At 41.8% G+C, this 21,026-nt stretch overlaps 1 protein-coding gene across 1 annotated transcript in view; it reads left to right on the plus strand.

Moving 5' to 3' along the window:
* GRK7 (G protein-coupled receptor kinase 7) overlaps nucleotides 1–20,732 on the plus strand; it is a 32,154-nt gene extending 11,422 nt beyond the window's left edge. The window contains exons 3-4 of the mRNA XM_047726626.1: nucleotides 9,891–10,165; nucleotides 19,784–20,732. Of these exons, the coding sequence (XP_047582582.1) occupies nucleotides 9,891–10,165; nucleotides 19,784–20,120 (612 nt within the window). The 3' untranslated portion in view covers nucleotides 20,121–20,732. The remainder of the gene's footprint in view (nucleotides 1–9,890; nucleotides 10,166–19,783) is intronic.
* The last annotated feature ends 294 nt before the right edge of the window (nucleotides 20,733–21,026 follow it).

A 21,026-nucleotide genomic window follows, 5' to 3' on the forward strand; every position in this document is an offset into this window, starting at 1 on the left:
TATTGACCTCTGCCTATGCGCCAGGCCCTGCCTTTCAGTCTGATGGACTCTTAGAGGCTTTGGAGGTTTTCTTCTTGTGTAGCTGTCCTGCCTGGGACAACTGGAACCCAGGCTTGGTGACCATGTCTCTAATGCCTGTTGAGGGTGGGCTGTGTGCCAGGCTCTTGGGAAGTATTCAGTATGTTTTATTGCTTTAATCCTTATTATGGCCCTATGAAGTCAGAGCTATGAGGCTCAGAGAGGTTGAGTAACTGGCTAGGGGTGACCAGCTAGTAACTGGTAGAGCCACAGCAGAACGACACCAGGCTGCGTGGCTGTGGAAAGCAGGATTGCAGAAATCTCTCTTTTGGATTCCCTGCAGGGTCTCTCTGAAATGGATGTCCTCCCAGGGGTGTCAGAAAGGGCAGGAAGCTACGTGGGGCAAGGCTACCACTGCACCTAGGAAGTGGCTGGCAGAAAGCAGACAAGGAGCAAAAGCAGGCTCTCTGGAGACTGGACACTGCAGCCTGGGGCTGAGCACGCAGGCGGAGCCTCGGAGCTAAATCCCCTGGGGTCTCAGGCCGCATTCCTCTGAGGTCTGCAAAGGCCACCGCTTAAAGGCGCAGAGGAGCAGCTGGGAACAAGAACAAAGCGGCCAGGCCCCCCTCGGAGGAAGGAAGGAGTGAGCCCCAGGAAACAGCTGATAGCGCTAAGCTCAGCTTGTTTTTTTCCTCTGCTCAACAGTTCTCCTGCCACGGCAAACAAAAGATGTACATTCTGATTCCCTCTTCTGTTTGGATTGTACTGTCCAGTGGATCTGGTTTGTGATGAGCTGGGGGGAAGAGGCATCCGCGGGCAGTCTCTTGCTCCTCTGGCCAGTTTGCTGGGCCGCACGGACAAACACAGAGAGCTTCCTTTTCTGCATCTTTCTCCTCACCCAGGCATCAAATCCAGCTCAGCCTAGACATACCAGGAGCACGATGTTGGCATTTCTTCTAATGATTAAGCGTGCCACCTTTTCAGATTCAGTGGGAGCTGGAGGCTTACTGGTGACCTTGACCTTGAAAGACCTGCAACATACACATGCATGCATTCACACACACACTTTTTCATGGATATATAAAACTATTAAGAGGTGAATTGTGCCCTCTCAGTCCCATGGAAAGGCCCCTCACTGTTCTCGGCACTGCCAACGTCACAGTCCATTGCTGCCCAGAGTCACACTGGGACTGTTCAGAAGGCAGAATCCGCCCAGCCTGGCCTTGCCACTTGGCTCCTGTAGGCCTAGGGGTAAGAGTGACAACAGCTGCAGGGTCCGTGGAAGCCAGCATCCAAGAGCAAGAGCAATGTAAGGGGTGTTTACACCGGCCCAGACAGGCTGGCTCTGATCCTGATCCCACCCTAGGGTGCTCACCCTCCTCAGAGTTTCAACACCTGTAGGTGTCCGGTTGTCCTGATGGGCCTGAGCAATACACACGCGGTGACTATAGTAGATAGACTTCTTGCTGCCCCCTGGGGGGAAATATGGAAGGAGGTGTTTTTACTGGCTTCCTAAACCCTGTGAGGTCTGATGTTTGATGCCCTGCAATGCTGGGTATACCTTGTTTTGCCTGACAAGATATTGACCATGTGGGTCCATCAAAAGGCACAAAACAAAATGAAGGAAACAAAACAAAAAAACATATACAGAAACGTCCCCTAGGAGTTTTGTTGCGGCTGACACTTGGGTGATCCCTCTAGCTCTGGCAATGGAAGTTCTGGCCACAAGGGCTGAAAGTGACTATTTTGATGACATAGAGACGGATGTGTGAAGGCCCTTTGTAACTGCAGGAGTTAAACTGAGCTGTGAGAGGTCAGCGTGGTTGGACCCTGCCCCATGCTGCTTGGCCCGTTCTCTCCTCCCACCCCACTCTGAGGAGGCAGTTCACATGCAGAAGACAAATGGCATAAAGGGCAGGCAATTAATTTTTTCAGCTGGAGGCTGCGATGGAATTTGGGTGCTTAGAATCTGGCGTGCGCCTCTAATTCCATTCTTCTCTGTGAAATACCTCCACTCCTTAAGGAGGTGGTGCCCTTCAAAATTCCATCACTGACATTTTCTGTCTTTAGGGCCAAGAGGTCAATTTAGTCCTCAAAATTATTTGGAATGGATCTAAAGCTACCCTGCGTGCTTTAGATCTGTCTTGTGCTGTCTTGTGCTCCTTCCATTACACCAAGAGGCTGTAGTGCTGTAAAGATGGCAGGCTGATTCTTCGTTTATTTCTCTGGGGAGGGAGCAGGGTGGTCCTGGAGCATGGCTCGGGATCTGGTTCCCTTCTTCTAGCAACCTCTGTAGTGTGGAGCAGTCCAGCCAGCCGGATTAGCAGAGATACAGGCAAAGGATGCTGGGAAAAGGGGAAGAGAAGCAGCTTAAGCAGGAATGGACCAAGATGAGGTCTTGGTCCCTGGTAGATGGGGAGCTCGAAGGAGAGGACTCTAAAGAGAGAAAAGAAATACTGGAGGGAACTTGGAAGGGTAAGAAAAAGCCACATAACCTATTTCTGTAGAGGCAGTATAAGGTAGTAGTTTAAAGTACAGAGCTGTGTGCTGAGTTTTGTGTGGGTAAACTTGGGCAAGATTTAAACCCTCTGTAGTTCAGTTTTCTAATCTATAAAATGGGAGATAAAATAGTTTCTATCTCATAGTTATCACAAAGATGAAACAAGATATTTACATAAAGCCATTAAGAAAATATTTAGCATGTGATAAGCACTGAATAAGTATTTTACATTATTATTTGCAATTTTTCCCCTAGCCTGTGTCTCACATCCTTTGTTAAGGACAAGTCATATTCTCCACGCACACCCTATACCTTCTACTGAGCAACTGATGTTTAACTGGTGTCCTAATTAACTATTTTAACCACTGAAGTCACTCGCCTCTGAAATGTGCTCAATGCAGGGGTGCCACACACAGAGCAAGCTCACAATCAGTGTTGCTATGTAGGATTTACCAATTACCACCATCTAAAGTGCAGTTGGATGTTGTTTGTAGTCTTTCTTCCTGCTTCTCCTCCCTTAGCAGAAGAGATTGAACAAGAGAGAAGCTGGACCCAGGAACATATTGTCCAGCTGAGAGTTGTAGAACGTGAAATATTATGTACAGTGGGGACACTTCAGTCCCCTCCCCATCTTAGCTCCCAGAATGAGACCAAGCAGGCCAACCCCTCTCAAGTGGGGTATTGGAGCATCTCTCTCTCTCTCTCTCTCTGGAAAATGGAGTAACCTAACATAAAAGGTCTGTGGACAGTCACAGGTGGGGTCCCCACTGAAATGGCTTGGCAAGATCACCCTACAGTGAAGCCCATTAGTTGACAAGCTTCTTGTCGGCTTTTTGGTGTTACTTTCTTAAATGTGAGTAGTGAAAGATCACTTGTTATTTGAAGGAACCCTCCAAAATGAAAGACTATGCAAAAACAAAGAGGAGAAAGAAGTTTACAAAAAGTAGGAACAATGCAGTGAGTAGAAGGGAACATTTTTAAAAAAATGTATAATTAATATCTTACGAGATTTAAGAGGAGATACTGCATCCATGAAGCAAGAAAAGATACTGGGGTCGAGGGGGGCTCCTGGATGGCTCAGTTGGTTAAGCGAATGCCTTCAGCTCAGGTCATGATCCTGGAGTCCTAAGATGGAGTCCCGCATCAGGCTTCCTGGTCAGCGGGGAGTCTTCTACTCCCTCTGACCCTCCTCCTTCTCATGCTCTCTCTCCTCATTCTGTCTCTTTCTCTCAAATAAATAAATAAAATCTTTAAAAAAAAAAAAAGAATAGATACTAGAAAACAAGGAACATTAAGAGAAGAAAAGGACGCTTGGAAATAAAAAATTCACAAATAAATTTGCAGAAGAATGTGGATAAGTCTCAAAAACATTGTGTTAAAAAAAACAAATCAGACACAAAAGAGTATCTACCATAAATTCCATTTACGTGAAATCCAAGAACAGAAAAAACTAACCTATAGTGAGAGAAATGAGAAAGTGGTTGCCTAGGAAGTGGGGAGGAAAATGGACTAGAAAGAGACACAAGGGAACTTTCTGGGTGGATGAAATATTCTTTATCTTGTTTGGGTGGTATTTATGTGGGTATATTCAATTATCAAAATGTATTGAACTGAATATCTACAACCTGTACACATTATTCTATGTTAATGATATTTTAATAAAAAGCATTTACAGAAGTGAAATTTCAGTAAGTCACTAAGTCACAGGAAATACAAAGAATAGAGGAAAATGTTAAATGACACCATAGGGATGCAGTCAGCAAAATCTGACCTGGGGCACTCTAGAATTTAACCAGCTTTTCCAACAAAATCTTCCAGGGAACTGGGAAGGCAGACAGATGAGGAACTTATATATTCGCAGAGATTTAAGAGACGTACTATGACACTGTGTAAACTTTATTTAGATCCAAATTTAAGCAAACTATTTAGAGGACAATTTTATAGGACAACTGGAGAAGTGTGAACATGTCCAGATATTCGAAAACGTTAAAGAATTAGTGCTTTGGTTTTGTTTGTTTGCTTTTAAGTGTCCTTATCTTTTAGAGACTCATAGTGAAATATAAATGATATGATGTAGGAAAGTCTGGACCAGTGGGAGTCAGTAGGGGACACAGATGAAACAAGACTGACCATTTGTTAATAATTGATGAAGCTGAGTGTAGCATATACTGGGTTTATTATTCTAGTCTCTCTTTTGTATATGTTTGAAATTTCCCATAATAAAATACTTTAAAAAAAATAGAAGAGTTGGGGAAAAAATAGAGGAAGTCTCCTGGGGTCAGGGGAGGAAATCCTAGAAAAAGACAAAGAGATGGAAAATAGAGGCAAAAGATAAGAAGCACAGGAGATATGTTCAGGATTTCCAAAAACAGAAAGGAAAGAAAATGGAAGGGAGAAAATTATCAAAGAAACAATTTGGGAAAATTTCTCAATTCTGATAGCCATTAGATCCCGGATTGAGTGGCCAGCCAGTAGCCAGCATCAGAAGTGAAAAAACCCCCACACCAAAGTACATCATTGAGAAATTTCATCAGAGGTGTATTGAGCCACAAACATCACACACCTCTGACAGTCCCTTTCTGCCTCTTCTCCCTCTCCTGGAGAGCACCCTGTTGGCTTCTCTTGTAGACCAAATTATGTCTCCTCTTTTAGAATTGGAGGAAATATCATACTGTGCAATGTGAGTCCTGGTTCCTAGCAAGTGCTGAGGGTCTGGACGATACCTGGAAATACAGACAAGTTAGCTTTGTAATCCTTGACAAATGGAAATAGGAGATGGGAGGGAGCTGGGCAGATGGATTTCCCCCTTCTTCACTCTCCTTTGCAGTTCCTCTTTATGACCCTTCTAGAAGATTCTCTTGTGCCTGATGGACCAGCAGCTACCTGGTAATGCTTGGCATTGCATCCCCCTCCCTCACTCCTCTTTCCCTCTGCATTCTTTTTTTTTTTTTTTTTTAAGATTTTATGTATTTATTTGAGAGAGAGCTCTGGAGAGCATGAGTGGGGGGAGGGGGCAGAGGGAGAGGGAAAAGCAGACTCCCCACTCAGTAGGGAGCCCACAAGGCAGGGCTGGATCCCAGGACCCCTGGGATCATGACCTGAACCAAAGGCAGATGTTAAACAAAATGAGGCACCCAGGCACCCCCTTCCCTCTGCATTCTATTATAGAGACTTTCAAACATACAGGAGAGTTGAAAGAATTTCACAACAAGAACCTATATGCCCATTACCTACCTGTTTACCACGAATATTTTGAGCAGCTTTATTGAGATATAATTTAAATTCCGTAAAATTGACCCATTTAAGTATACAATTCAATGGGTGTTAGTATGTTCATAGAGCAAAGCAAACATTATCACAATTTTAGAACCTTTTCTTTACCCCAAAAAGAAACCCTCTACCCTTTAGCAGTCACTCCCAGTCCCCCTGTCCCAACCTTAAGCAACCACTAATCTACTTTCTGGCTCTATGGAATTGCCTATTTTGGACGTTATATATAAATGGAAACACAATATGTGGACTTTTGTGTTTGGCTTCTTTCACTTAGAATTAGATTTTCAGGGTTCATCCATGTTGTAGCACGCATCAGGACTTCATTCCTTTTTATAGCCAAACAGTATTCCATTGTAAATAATTAATATTTTATTAGATTCACTTTATCACATGTCTCTCCATCTATCCATCCCTCTATTGATCCATTAATCTGTCTTGTATCTTTTATGTATTTCTATGTAGGCTTACTTCCCTTCTTCCCCAACCCTCAGCACCTTTGCTTTGCACACCTCTCAAATAAAGCTTGTATCACATGGTCACCTTAGGTACAAAGGAAGCTGAGAGACGGAGTGCCCAGCCTTCCGACCTCTCTGGTAGAGGGAAAAGGGAGACTGGGAATGGATTTTTGGTACTTTGGCATACAGTGTTTCTCAGTCTCATCCACACCTCTTCCTCCATTGCATCCCACAGATCTTGTGTTCCAGAAATGCCAAATTCCTTAGAGCTCCCTGAACACCCACATTATTTCTGGCTCCATCTCTTGCAGGTGCTCATTAGCTGCCTAGCCTTCTCTGGGGGACAGAGTCTCCCTCATGGTTCAGCTCAGCTGTCACTCTTCAGTGAAGTATCTGCAGCGCAGACAGACAGACAGACAGACAGACACACACACACACCCTCTGGCCTCCCTTTGCTTGTTTTATACTCCCATTATGGCATTTACCATACTCTATTGAATTAACCTCTTGACCTGTCTCCACCAGCCTGTAAAACCTGAAGGGCAACGGCCAGGTATCAGGTGTCTTGGTTTCCCTAGAACTCACTGTAGGGCATGGCTCAATAAATATTGGTTGGATAGTGAGTGGAAAACATCTAGTTACCATCTTCACTGTTGTTTATTCGACAAATGTTTTGTTGGGCATGTACCATGTGAGGCCATACGGTGATTTTCTAGTTTGGATACAAGTTGAGTATCCTGGGTCTCGGGAGCCTACAGGACATTTCTGTCTGGACAAATGCAAAACTAGACAGGATGCCAGGACAACAGATGTAAACTGGGACTGTCCCAGGCAAACCGGAACACATGGTCACCCAAATTATATATCAGCTTCTATGAAAACAGCAGTGCCATGCTGACTCATGCCTGGCCTGTCAGACCCAGTCACTTCCAGAGCAGGCCAATTACTTCTCGTTAGTGCTTGGGTCATATATGCTTTTCATTGTTGTTACCCATGTAGAAATTATCCATGAAATTTAATATTCCTAGGGCATTTTATATATATAGTGCATATAAAAACATATACTTAAGCAATTAGAAAAAAAAATCATCTGATAAAGAACTGAAAACACTTTCCAACCTTTTTTGATGTCCTGGAATGTATGTTTGTAATCAGTGTGTGAAATCCATTATATATAAAAAGTTGGTATTAACAATAGACTCTAGGGGCACCTGGGTGGCTCAGTGGGTTAAAGTTTCTGTCTTCAGCTCAGGTCATGATTCCAGGGTCCTGGGATCGAGCCCCACATAGGGCTCTCTGCTGAGCAGGGAGCCTGCTTCCTCCTCTCTCTCTGCCTGCCTCTCTGCCTATTTGTGATCTCTGTCTGTCAAATAAATAAATAAAATCTTTTAAAAAAAATAGACTCTAGTCTATTATGGGCATTTGGAGGTTTCCAGCTTGTGACCATTATGAATAATGGAACTATGAACATCTCAATGTGGATTCCTTTTTCTTTTGTATGAGGCATTATTTGGAGATATATACTCCCAAGATGGAGTAACCTGGTTGAAGCAGGGGGAAAATTGATATATATTATTTTCTATGACTCAATATCTTACTGCTCTTCTAAAAGTCTTGGTCAATTTACAGAGCACATCTGTTTCTTACAACTCTGCCAATAATTTATATGATCATTTTTATGTACTAATAGAAGCTTATTGTCATGTAGGGTGTTCTTTGGATTTTTCTTTTTTCTTTTTCTTTAAAGATTTTATTTATTTGAGAGAGAGAGAGAGCAAGAGAGAGAAAGCATGAGGGGGTGTGAGGGGCACAGGGAGAAGCAGACTCCCTGCTGAGCAGGGAGCCTGCCACAGGGCTCAATCGTAGGATCCCAGTATCATTACCTGAGCCAAAGGCACACACACAACCATCTGATCCACCCAGGTACCCCTGGTGTTATTTGAATTTTTAATTGCTACAGAGGTTATATTTATACTTTAACCAAAAACAAGTTAGTTTTTGGAAAACAGTGTGTATGTATGTGTGTATATGCGTATGTGTGTATGTATATTTGTGTCTTTTATAATTACAAGGTATGTTATAGATATTCATTAAATATTTATTGGGGGTACCTGGTGGTTCAGTCAGTTAAGTGTCCAATTCTTGGTTTTGGCTCAGGTCTCAGGGTTGTGGGATCAAGCCCCGTGTGGGGCTCTGTACTGGGCCTGGAGTCTGCTTGAGATTCTTTCCTTCTCCCCCACCCTCTTCCTCTGCCCCTCCCCTTGTGCACACATGTACTCTTGTTCTCTCTCAAATAAATAAATAAATAAATTTTTAAAAAATTTGTTGAATTAATGAATATTAAAATAACACATTCACAAAAAGACAATAGCTGCATGATTCCACATACATGAGGAATAGACTACTAGAGTAGTCAGATCAGTAGAGACAGAAAGTAGAATGGTGGTTGCCAGGGCCTAGGGAGTGGAGACAATGGGGAGTTGTTGTTTAATGAGTATAGACTTTCATTTTTGCAAGATGAAAAGAGTTCTGGAGATGGAAAGTGACTACGGTTGCACAACAATGTGAATGAACTTAAGACTCTTGAACTGTACATTTAAAAATTATTAAGGTGGTAAATTTTAAGTTAAATGTATAAATACATATTTTTGTAACTCAGTGGTCATTTGGCATGTGTCATCAGTAGAAGTGGACCTACAAAATACAGTCATGCATGTTAAATGAAACTTCATGTGTGGGACTTTTTAGATTAAAATGACTGCTAATTTTTCAATGCAGGGACAGGCAGAGATATGTGATATTAATATCATTATATAGCAAATAGAGTAGGAATCACAGACCAGATAATATATGAATATTCAAGGGCACCTGGGTGGCTCAGTGGGTTAAAGCCTCTGCCTTCAACTGAGGTCATGATTCCAGGGTCCTGGGATCGAGCCCCCGCATCAGGCTCTCTGCTTAGCGGGGAGCCTGCTTCCTCCTATCTCTCTCTGCCTGCCTCTCGGCCTACTTGTGATCTCTCTGTCAAATAAATAAATTAATTAAATCTTAAAAAAATATATATATGTATGAACATTCAATATTAACCAGAAAGTGTTCAACGTTTAAAAAACCATGCATCTAACTTTCTATTGTCTGTGGATAAAATACAGAGGCAGAGCTTAGGGGAATCATAGAGACATCCACTTGAACTTTTTACCTTAATGATGAAGCGAGGGGCTAAGTGACTTCCCTGTTTCAAGGACAGCCTCATCTGTTCCTTTTATTTTATTTATTTATTTATTTATTTAGTAGGCTCATGCCTAGCATGGACTCACAACCCGGAGAAGACCTCTGCTGAGATCAAGAGTTAATTGTCTGAACCACCCAGGCACCCCTCATCTGTCCCTTTTATAATGCACTCCAGCTAAATCATCTTTATGACTTATTGGCAAGAAAGGATGACATGGCCTACCCCAGCTCCCTCAGAGGATGCTAGGAAAGCAGAAACTAGAACAGATTAGACACATTGCCACCCCAAATACTTACAATTCCCTTAACAAAGAAAGAAAAGGAGAATGGGTATTGGAAAGGCAATCAGCAGCATCTGTTACACTCACATTAGTGTTTTTGTTTTGTTTTCTTTCTTGTTTGGGGGGCTACAGGCTGGAACCAATGGTTATATGGCTCCTGAAATCCTAATGGAAAAAGTGAGTTATTCCTATCCTGTGGACTGGTTTGCAATGGGATGCAGTATTTATGAAATGGTTGCTGGACGAACACCATTCAAAGATTACAAGGAAAAAGTCAGTAAAGAGGATTTAAAGCAAAGAACCCTGAAAGAAGAGGTCAGATTCCAACACGATAACTTCACAGAGGAAGCAAAAGATATTTGCAGACTCTTCTTGGCTAAGAAACCAGAGCAACGTTTAGGAAGCAGGTAAACTACCATGTAATAGAGTTGATTAGCAATGTCAGCACTGTCCACAGGAATTTGGAAAATACTTGAGATTAGTGATGAAGACTTGGGGTTAAGTATTATTATTTTCCTGTTATTATTTGCATATTATATGGTTAAGTATTTCTGATACTTTCAAACACTGTGAGCACTTGATGTGGAACGATCTCTAAGACATATATATATATATATTTTTTAAAGATTTTATTTATTTATTTGACAGACAGAGATCACAAGTAGGCAGAGAGGCAGACAGAGGGAGAGGAAGCAGGCTCCCTGCTGAGCAGAGAGCCTGATTTGGGGCTCGATCCCAGGACCCTGGGATCATGACCTGAGCCGAAGGCAGAGGCTTTAACCCACTGAGCCACCCAGGTGCCCCTCTAAGATATATTTTAAAGTAAAAAAGGTGCAAAACAGCATACATTTAAAGAAAAAGAAGAGGAGGAAAGGGAAGGAAAAGAAAGGAAAGGAGAGAAGAGGAAAGAAATCTATAATTCAAATAGTTGCATAGATTATTTTGGACAGAGTATACTAAGAATGTATGTGATTGGTTGTCTCTAACAAAAAAAAATTAGGGGCGGGTGACAGGGATACAAATGATTTTCACTCTATAACCCTATTATCTCTTTAATTTTGAATCATGAATAAATGATTCAAAATGAACAAAATTAAAACTTAAAACCATCAGTACTGGGGCTCCTGGGTGCCTCAGTTGGTTAAGCGTTTGCCTTTGGCTCAGTTCATGATTCCATGGTCTTGGGATCGAGCCTCACACCCCACATCTGGCTCCCTGCTCAATGGGGAAGTCTGCCTCTCCCTTTGTCTCTCACCCAGCTTGTGCTCTCTCTGGCTCTCTCTTATTTATTAAATAAATAAAATATTTAAAACAAACAAAACCCATCAGTACTGAGAGTTAGAGCTCTAGGAAATTCTGCCCCCCTTTTTTATTTTTGCAAAGATTTTATTTATTTATTTGACAGGAAGAAACATAGCGAGAGAGGGAACACAAGCAGAGGGAGTGGGAGAGGGAGAAAGCAGGCATCCTGTTGAGCAGGGAGCAGAGAGCCCGATGCAGGGCCCAATCCCAGGACCCTGGGATCATGACCTGAACCAAAGGCAGCTGCCCAATGACTGAACCACCCAGGTGCCCCAATTCTGCTCCTTTTAAATGTTTCTCTAAGGGGTGCCTGGGTGGCTCAGTGGGTTGAGTTTCTGCCTTCGGCTCTGGTCATGATCTCAGGGTCTTGGGATCAAGCCCCGAATTGGCTCTCTGCTCAGCGGGGAGCCTGCTTCCCCCCCTCTCTCTGCCTGCCTCTCTGCCTACTTGTGATCTCTCTCTCTGTCAAATAAATAAAATCTTAAAAAAAAAGTCTCTCCAAGATATCAATTGGTCAACAGATATTTAGTGACTGCATATAATATTGCTAGGTATGTTAAGTACAGTTGATGTTAGTTTTTTGTTTTGTTTTTTTTTTTTAAGATTTTATGACCCAGGATGCCTGGATGGCTCAGTGGGTTAAAGCCTCTGCCTTCAGCTCAGGTCATGATCCCAGGGTCCTGGGATGGAGCCCCGCATCAGGCTCTCTGCTCAACGAGGAGCCTGCTTCCTCCTCTCTCTCTGTCTGCTTCTCTGCCTACTTGTGATCTCTGTCTGTCAAATAAATAAATAAAATCTTTAAAAAAAAAAAAAAAAAAGGATTTTATGACCCGAGCCGAAGGCATAGGCTTTTACCCACTGAGCCACCCAGGCGCCCCCAGTTGATGTTAGTTTTAAAAAAGGTCGAGTATCATTGCTTACAGGGAATAATAAGATCAAGATTAATTTTAGAAGAAAAAAAATAAGTGAAAGCTGACTTGGAAAAAGGCCCTTGGCAGTGGGTGACTGTGTTATATAGAGGAAAAAACCAAGGGCTTTAGATTCACAGACATAGACTCTCATCCCAGCTATGTAGGTCATTTTAACTGAAACAATTGAGTTATTTTCTCAGAGTCTCAATGTCCTCATGTATTAAAATGGGGGAGTTATGGGTGTAATGATTAATTTTATGACAATTTGACTAGGCCACCATACTCAGATATTTGATCAATTATTCTAGATGTTTCTGTGCAGGTATTTTTTAGATAAGCTTAATGTATAAATGAGTAGGCTTTGAGTAAATGAGATTTTTCTTTGTAATGTGGATGGGTCTCATCCAGTCAGTTGAAGGCCTTCACAGAAAACAACTGACTTCCGGGGCGCCTGGGTGGCTCAGTGGTTAAAGCCTCTGCCTTCGGCTCAGGTCATGATCCCAGGGTCCTGGGATCGAGCCTCACATCGGGCTCTCTGCTCGGCAGGGAGCCTGCCTCCTCCTCCTCCTCTCTCTCTCTGCCTGCCTCTGTGCCTACTTGTGATCTGTCAAATAAATAAAAATCTTTAAAAAAAAAAAAAAAGAAAACAACTGACTTCCTGAGAGAAGAGGGAATTCTGTTGGCAAACCATCTTCAGAGTTGAACTGCAATTCTTCCCCTGGTCTCCATCTTGATAGCCTATCTTGCAGCCTTCGGACTTGCCAAACTTCCACAACTGTGCAAGCCAATTCCTTAAAATAAATCTCTCTCTTACTCTCTCTCCCTCTCTCTGTGTCTCTCTCATATACATGCACACATACTGTCAGGGAGAAAAACTTCTCTACCCTCTTACCTTTGGAGACCTGCAAACTAAACTGACAAAACACAGATTAGTACAAGAAAGGACAGATTTTTATTTATGCACATATACAAGAGTATATGGACCCTTTCACAGAAAAATGTGACTGGGATCATCAGTTAGAATTATAGACCATCTTAATAGTGGAAGGGGAGGAGGTGAACGGTACTTGCAGGAAAACAAATAATTTCTTAGAATTGCTGGGAGGAAGGGCACTTATGGGAGAACAAATGACTAAGGAGAGATAAATGGGCCTTTAGGAGAAGAGATGGGAGATATGATAGTTTTGTGACAATGTCTGTTTAGATGTGGTACAGACTTCTGTCACTGGTGATAAGAGTCAATCTTTCCCGGCTCTAAAACTCCCAGAGAGAAGATTGATGAGTTGAGTTGGGGGGGCGGGGCGGAGTCTGCTTCTAGGCAGATGAGGGGAGTTCAGAACCTGTAACTTTTCACTCACAAATGCCTTCAAAATGATTTTTATGTTACTGTGGTACATTCTGGACCTTTTGAACATCCTGCTGGTTCTATTTCTCTAGAGAACACTGACTAATACAGTAGGATACTTTGAGGTTTCGCTATAACATATATAAAGTTAGATACAATGCATGTTATAACTCATTCAATAAGTGGTAGCAATTATTACTAACTTGTTCTAAGAGAGATACCAGATAATATTATGACTGAACTTTGAGCTTGAATGTCTTAAATTCTTAGATTGAATTTTCAAAATTTAAAAATATATACAAATATGAAAGCTACAACATGAAGTAATATGACTGATTTTTACTATTACCCCAGACCGGATCTTCCAAGCAGCTGTCCAACAAGATTGTCCAACAGTCTTCCAAGCAGCTGTCGATGAAGGCTCTAGAACAAGGTTGCTTGTTCTAGAATACTCAAAATATTTGAGTATGGAGGTTAGCTTTTAATTCTTGACCTTTTTTTTTTTTTAATAGAAAAACAAAATCCATTTGTAATTCCTTCCAAAGCATGACAGATACCAAACTAACAAATGAGTATTTTGAAATTTGACAGAAATTCTACATTTATGTGAAGGAGACCGTGGAGCTGATTTTTCTGTGTAGATTCCCTTGTTGTTGCATTCATGTGGTCAGAATAGGCCGTGTCACTATCACAGGCAAATCTCAAAGTCATCATGGCTTGAAACAAAGGGGATTTTTTTCTCCCTCTCACAAAGTGAGTTACAGGTGCAGCAGCACTCCCTTCGGGTACCTCCCTTGGAGCAGAGACTCAGAGAGCCAGGCTGCATCCATCCCACAGCTCAGCTGGAACCTGTGGCTCACAGAGAAGAGAGCAGAGACAAGCTAGGGGAGCTTTCTACTGCCTCAGCCCGGGAGTAACTCAGTCCTGCATCACTTATGCTCACTTAGGTTTGCCCTGTGCAAGGTTGAAGGGTCTGGCCAGTGTTGTCTTCCTGGTGCCCAAGGAAGAGGGGAGAACCAGAAATGGTGACCCCAGACTATCTCTACCATCCGGGTTCTCAAGTGCAGGGAATCTACAAGGGCATACCAACAGTGGCGGAGGCAGCAAAGAAAGCCAACAGTCTCTTCAGATGACATTCCTGAAGGGAGCACCGCCTGCTTGGTGTGTTTGATCGAGAAATCTATCTTGATACTCTATAAACACACTTCGGGTATATAAAATGAAGTATTGACAACTTCTTCAGGAAAATGCCACCTTAAAGCATTGGATCGTTGCCTGAAGCTGCTCCATCAAGCAAAACCTTTTTATAAAGCATCTGTTGTTGTGGCTGTTTTGAATAAAACTGTTTACAACATTAGAGAAAAGGCATATAAAAACCAGCTGTTTGGTGAAAAAGAAAAACTTCCAACGTTTTCATTTCAACTGTCTGTATTTTTTCTCAATTCAAATGAGATGATGTTTGATTAATTTAGTGCTGTCCTTCAAAGGCAAGCAAATGCCTACACAACACATTACACAGCAGAGAGGTCAGGCAGGGCCCTCCCTCTTGCATTCACAAACATTTGAAATAAATTTTAAAACCCTTTTCCTTCTTTAGACACCACTGAAAGGAGCTCCTCCTTTGTCTTCGTAGGTCTGTGAATTAATTATGTTTTGCAAAAAAGTTGAAAGCTTTAAAAAAAGAGGTTGGAAGCTTTTCTGAGCATCTCACAAGGACTGTAGATAGGGTTTACAATGTTTTCTAATAAAATTGAAGCCGAAGACCACTTAAGTATTTTGCAGGTTTTCTTTTGGTCACTCAATGCAGCAGAAAAGAGCAATGAACCATGCGAGTATCTGACTTAAGTGCTTCTCCAATACATCATCTTGCACCCATATACACTGTTCTTGGCAGACCAAACCCCACAGTCGTTTTCATGTATGGTCAGGTGGTATCTTTTCTTTACTGACTGTTACAAGAAAATCCATTGTAATCTCTATGTAGGGTTCAGTAACACAAGAGCTCCTATAAATGTTCTGAAATAGAACCAACTCCAATCAGCAACAGAAGTCTTCCTGCAGCTGCTGGGTTGGCTAGTGCAAAAGATGTTGCCTCCGTCAATAGCCTCTCCTATTTTTCCAAAGTGCACTGCCTAAGGATGGGCCAAAAGATCCCTGCATGAAGCTGCCGGGCAAGATTCAAGAGTAAAATAACATCCATCCTATTTCTAGTGCAGAACTGAGGTGAGAGTCATTAGTGCAAAAGATAAAGTGATAAGATCTGCAGTGGTCCAGACACTAAGTAAAAGGAATAGGGGTTGGAAAGCCTAGTCTTTTGTTATTACCATCAGCAACCACAGACACTTGAGAAAGGGCACAAAGGATGGGCCTGCCCTGCCCAGGGTCATCTAGTCAGGGTGCTAATGAACATAAAGAAAACCTTTAGTGGCCTATTGTTCACTTTCCTTTGTGACTAGTTCCAAAAGTGCTGAAGTGGCCATCCCTGATGGGTGAACCAAAGCTATCTGGGCCTGTGGCTTGAAGTGTTCCTTGAGAATATCCTGTCATGACTGGCTTGGCAAGTTTTCAAGGCCACTGAGCCCCTGGGCACTCTTCGTTTATCCAAGTTAAAGTTGATCAGAGTGACTTTAAGGTGCTTTCTTGACCTGTGGGATGGTGAGTTCATGCCTGCTGGTGGCCATCAAGGGTGCGACAAGCTCCTTCCTCATGGCACCTGGTCCCATTCCAGCTCCTTTGATTTCTTTGAGACACAGAGTCTTGGGATTCATTCCTGATTTACATAGATGGAATTCTAGCTCGATCCTTGTTCTGCCACATTTAAATTCTTTTTTTTTTAAGATTTTATTTATTTATTGGAGAGAGAGAGAGACAGAAATAGAGAGAGAGAGCAGGAGCAGGGAGGAGAGGGAGAAGCAGGCTTCTGTTGAGCAGAGAGCCCAACGTGGGTCTTGATCCCAGGACCCTGTGATCATGACCTGAGCCAAAGTCAGACACTTAACTGACTGAGCCACCCAGGCACCCCTCTATCCTTGTTCTGCCACATTTAAATTTTATTTGCTACCCTCCCCACCACCAAAATTTGATACCTTAAGATGGTGAAATGTTGCTGTGTAAGTTATACCTCAAGAAATTTAATTTAAGGGGCGCCTGGGTGGCTCAGTGGGTTAAAGCCTCTGCCTTCAGCTCAGGTCATGATCTCAGGGTCCTGGGATCGAGCCCCGCGTCAGGCTCTCTGCTCAGCGGGGAACCTGCTTTCTCCTCTCTCTCTCTCTGCCTGCCTCTCTGCCTACTTGTGATCTCTGTCTGTCAAATAAATCAATAATAAAAAAAAAAGAAACTTAATTTAAGAGAAAAATCCATCTTTGAAACTTTGAAGCTATCTCAGTAACCCTCCCTCAAGGCTCTAACTCTATAGGATGTAAACTACACAGACACTGATCAGTAGATTTGAGTAGATGGCAAGCCTGCATTTTCCTTCCTTTCAACCAATGGAAGCTTGGTGGCTTTGGGAAAAAAAGAGGCACCTTGTAGTATCTCACGATACAGTTCTCCATACCTGTTTTTCACTTGGGTCATAATGAGATAAGTCCAAGGAATCCTGCATCAGCCTTTCTGGAAGGGGCTAGGCCTGAACCACAGAACAACCCAGGGAATGGCTGGACATCAGATGCCTACAGCATCTTTTTTGTTGTTGTTGTTGGTTTTTTTTGTTTTTTTTTTTGTTTTTTCTTTCAAATATTTTATATTCCACTTCCTTAATTTGCTATTGGTTTACTTGTAGAATAATAGACAATAAACTGTAAATTCTTTATTTTGACGCATAATTCACATAAATCTGGTTTCCCCAGAGCTCTAGGATATACAAAGCTGTCCCAGGGTCCACTGTGTCAGTTGAGGATCTAAAGAGTGGGTGGGGCTCTGAGTTCCTGCTTCACCCAGATCTGGTTGAAGGCATTCAATGCAAGAAATAACTACCCCTTCCCCCTTTTAAGGCTAAATGACTTTATTGTTAATGATCGTGCTCATAATAATAAAACAACTTTGTGTTTGAATCCATTCTCCTCGAACGGCTCCAACAAAACTTAACAAAAACCTGTTACTCCTATAATTTCATTAGAAAAATGAGGATAAGTATTATGCCCATTTTTCAGATGAAGTAACAGAAAACAAAACAAAACAAGAGTTATTTTCTTCCACAATAAGTAACATTTTTCAGGGTAGCATCCAGGTCTCTTACCCATATTTTAACCACTAGTCTATTGCCAAGAGTAATAAAACCAATTGAACATTCGTATTGTATTTTTTGGATTTTCTGGATTTCTCTTTTCCATAATAATATTTGATTACAATTTTCCTTTGAAAAACTCACCTATGCTTGATTTTTTCAGATGCACAGCTATATATGAATGCAGAACCAAATGAAGAGGTTAAAAATACAATGAAAAGACAGGCATTGTTGTGATGGTTAAATGTGATAACATAAGCACAGAGCTTAATTTTGTGTTAGCTGAATAGGTTCTGGATAAATGCCAGTTATTCTCACTACTGTTATTAGTAATGTCATTATTGTGTTTAGAACCTGTTAGATAGAGTCCGCTGTAGTAATTATCTGACATAGTAGGGAATCTGTAAGGGGGTATATGGGAGAAATCCTCAATCCTTTTCCTAAAAGCTTTTTGATAACTGAAATAAAAGTAAAAGGAAACCTATGAATGTGATTAATTTTTATGAAGGTTGATTTATGACAGAAATTGATTTTTCCCTAAGGAAAGACATTTCTGGTTTTTATTTATTTATTTTTTAGATTTTTAAATTTATTTTAGAGAGAGAGAGAATATACAGGGGGAGGGGCAGAGAGAGGGGGAGAGAGAGAGACTCTCAAGCAAACTCGTGCTGAGTGCAGAGCTCAAGGTGAGGTTCAGTTCCACAACACCAAGATCATGACCTATGCCAAATCAAGAGTCAGGCACTTAACCAAATAAAAGCCAGGTGTAAAGTTAAAAGGTAGCTTTGTGAAGAGGCTCACATGGTGAGCAATGGAGACCTGCCAATAACCATGTGAGTGAGCTTGGAAGCAGATTTCCTCCCCTAGTCCCAGTTGAACTTTCAGATGAGACCACAGTGCTGATGAACCACCTCATGAAAGACCTTGAGCCAGAGGCACCCAGTTAAGCCTTTTCTAGATTTTTTTTTTAAGATTTTATTTATTTATTTGACAGAGAGAGAAATCACAAGTAGACAGAGAGGCAGGCAGAGAGAGAGAGGGGGAAGCAGGCTCCCCGCGGAGCAGAGAGCCTGATGCGGGGCCCGATCCCAGGACCCTGAGATCATGACCTGAGCCGAAGGCAGAGGCTCAACCCACTGAGCCACCAGGTGCCCCAGCCTTTTCTAGATTCTTGACCCACAGAAGCTGAGATAATAAATGTTTATTGTTTTAAGCGGCTGAATATTGGAGCAGTTTGTTATACAGCATATGTAACTAATAGATAAGTAATAGATAACTAATACAAGAGGTTACACAATTGGGAACATACATTTTTCCACCTTATTCTTTTTTTTTTTAAAGATTTTATTTATTTATTTGACAGAGAGAGAGAGAGAGAGATCACAAGTAAGCAGAGAGAGGAGGAAGCAGGCTCCCCGCCGAGCAGAGAGCCCGATGCAGGCCTCGATCCCAGGACCCTGAGATCATGACCTGAGCCGAAGGCAGAGGCTTTAACCCACTGAGCCACCCAGGCGCCCTTTCCACCTTATTCTAAGGCAAATACTGGCATAATTTCTAGCACATTTCTAGTCTTGAGCATTGAATGTATGTTCATTCATTCTACTAAATATTACTAATGGATTTTTAAAAATTCTTTAAAAATATTGTGGCAGTTGGGGGAGGTAGGTAAAAATCATGTCACATGAAGATTGAGGTGGTATGGGTGCTGTTTTTTAGGGTGTGAGTGGAGTTGTGTGGGAATAGACATGCTTTCCTTGTTCTATGTGACCCTGAAGATGTGCCCGGCTAGCTCAGTCGGTAGAGCATGAGACCGTGACCCTGAAGAGTATGTGACCTATGTGACCTATGTGACCCTGAAGAGTAGAGCAAAATGCAATGACTGGAAGTTGCAGGCAAGCAGGTCCTGGCCCCACTGAATTTTGCTTATATTTCAATAAAACACTAAGAATAAAAGTCATGTCAACTGCTTGACTCCAAAAATTAAATCTACATATGAAGGTTATCTGCAAACAATGAAAAATTCTACTGTCTGTGTAAGATGGAATTGTGGGTGACTTTTTAAAATTGTGGATGATTTCTAAAGTTATTATTTTTCCACATTACTCTTTATGTCATTATATTGTCTTTGCAATTAAAATGAAATGTATTACAGGAAAGGAATGCTAGACACTGTGTATTGTTAGAATATTTCCTGTTTTGATTTGTTACTGTGTCTCCGGCTGACCATGTCCTTTCTTCACAGAGAAATGTCTGATGATCCCAGGCAACACCCTTTCTTCAAAACCATCAATTTTGCTCGCCTGGAAGCTGGCCTAGTTGAGCCCCCATTTGTGCCAGACCCTTCAGTGGTTTATGCCAAAGACATCGATGAAATTGAAGATTTCTCTGAGGTTCGGGGAATCGAATTTGATGATAAAGATAAGAAGTTCTTCCAAAGATTTGCAACAGGTGCTGTCCCTATAGCATGGCAGGAAGAGATTATAGAAACAGGACTGTTTGAAGAATTGAATAACCCCAACAGGCCTACAGATTGTGGGGATGGTAATTCATCCAAGTCTGGTGTGTGTTTGTTATTGTAAGTTGTTCTCTCCACCAGATGGGCAGCAGGAATCTCAGCTGACATAATCCCCCCAAATGTTCCTAACACATGAAAATCTGTTGATGAGGACTGATCAGTCAGGAGGGGCATTTCAACCACAGAACAGTTCAAAGGACAGGTGAGCTCACTGCTAGGACACATTTTTCTCCCCTCTTCTCCCCCTCCCTTCCCGCCTTTTCCCTGCTCTCCCCTCTCTCCTTCCCTTCCTTTTCTCTCCTATCTTCTCCTCTCCTTTCCTTCTCTCCTTTCTTCTTTTTCTCTCTCTCTCTCTCTTTCCCCCCTACTTCTTTCTTCTTTCTCTCTTTTTTCATAAAGATGAGTAAAGTCTCAGTTTTCATGAGGCCTGGGAAAAGGAACACTCAGGTTTATTTTGATAAACTAAAAGCATGAGCCCTCCACCATCATGTCCCTGAAAATTACACAAAGTCCTAGGAATAGAGAATGGAACGTTGTGGTATACACAGAAAATGACCATTTGCAATTCTTGGTAAATAACCATTGTAGTTTTTCTTTGTTTATATCCTTTTTCCCTTCATCTTTCAGTATTTCTTCTGCTTCTGTACTTATAAAGGATTTGGAAGCTGGAAATAAATGTTCCTCATATTCTCCCCCCTAAAAAGAAGTGGATTGTAATATTTTGGCAATATTTTAAATTACAGAATAATTTTTAATTTACTGAGAGTCTCTTTTTCATATTTTTGAAATATTTTACCATTATAATGTTGAAGCATTTTAAATGGAAACATTTATGAGATCTGTGAATTAAGGTGTTCTATAAGTTGAGTCTGCTTGCATGCATTTTTCCAAATGCCATTGGTTCCCAAACTTGCTGAACTTTAGAATCACCTAGGGATCTTTTAAAAATACCAATGTCTGACTCCTACCC

This window comes from Lutra lutra, chromosome 1 (assembly GCF_902655055.1).
Source record: "Lutra lutra chromosome 1, mLutLut1.2, whole genome shotgun sequence".
NCBI lineage: Eukaryota > Metazoa > Chordata > Mammalia > Carnivora > Mustelidae > Lutra > Lutra lutra.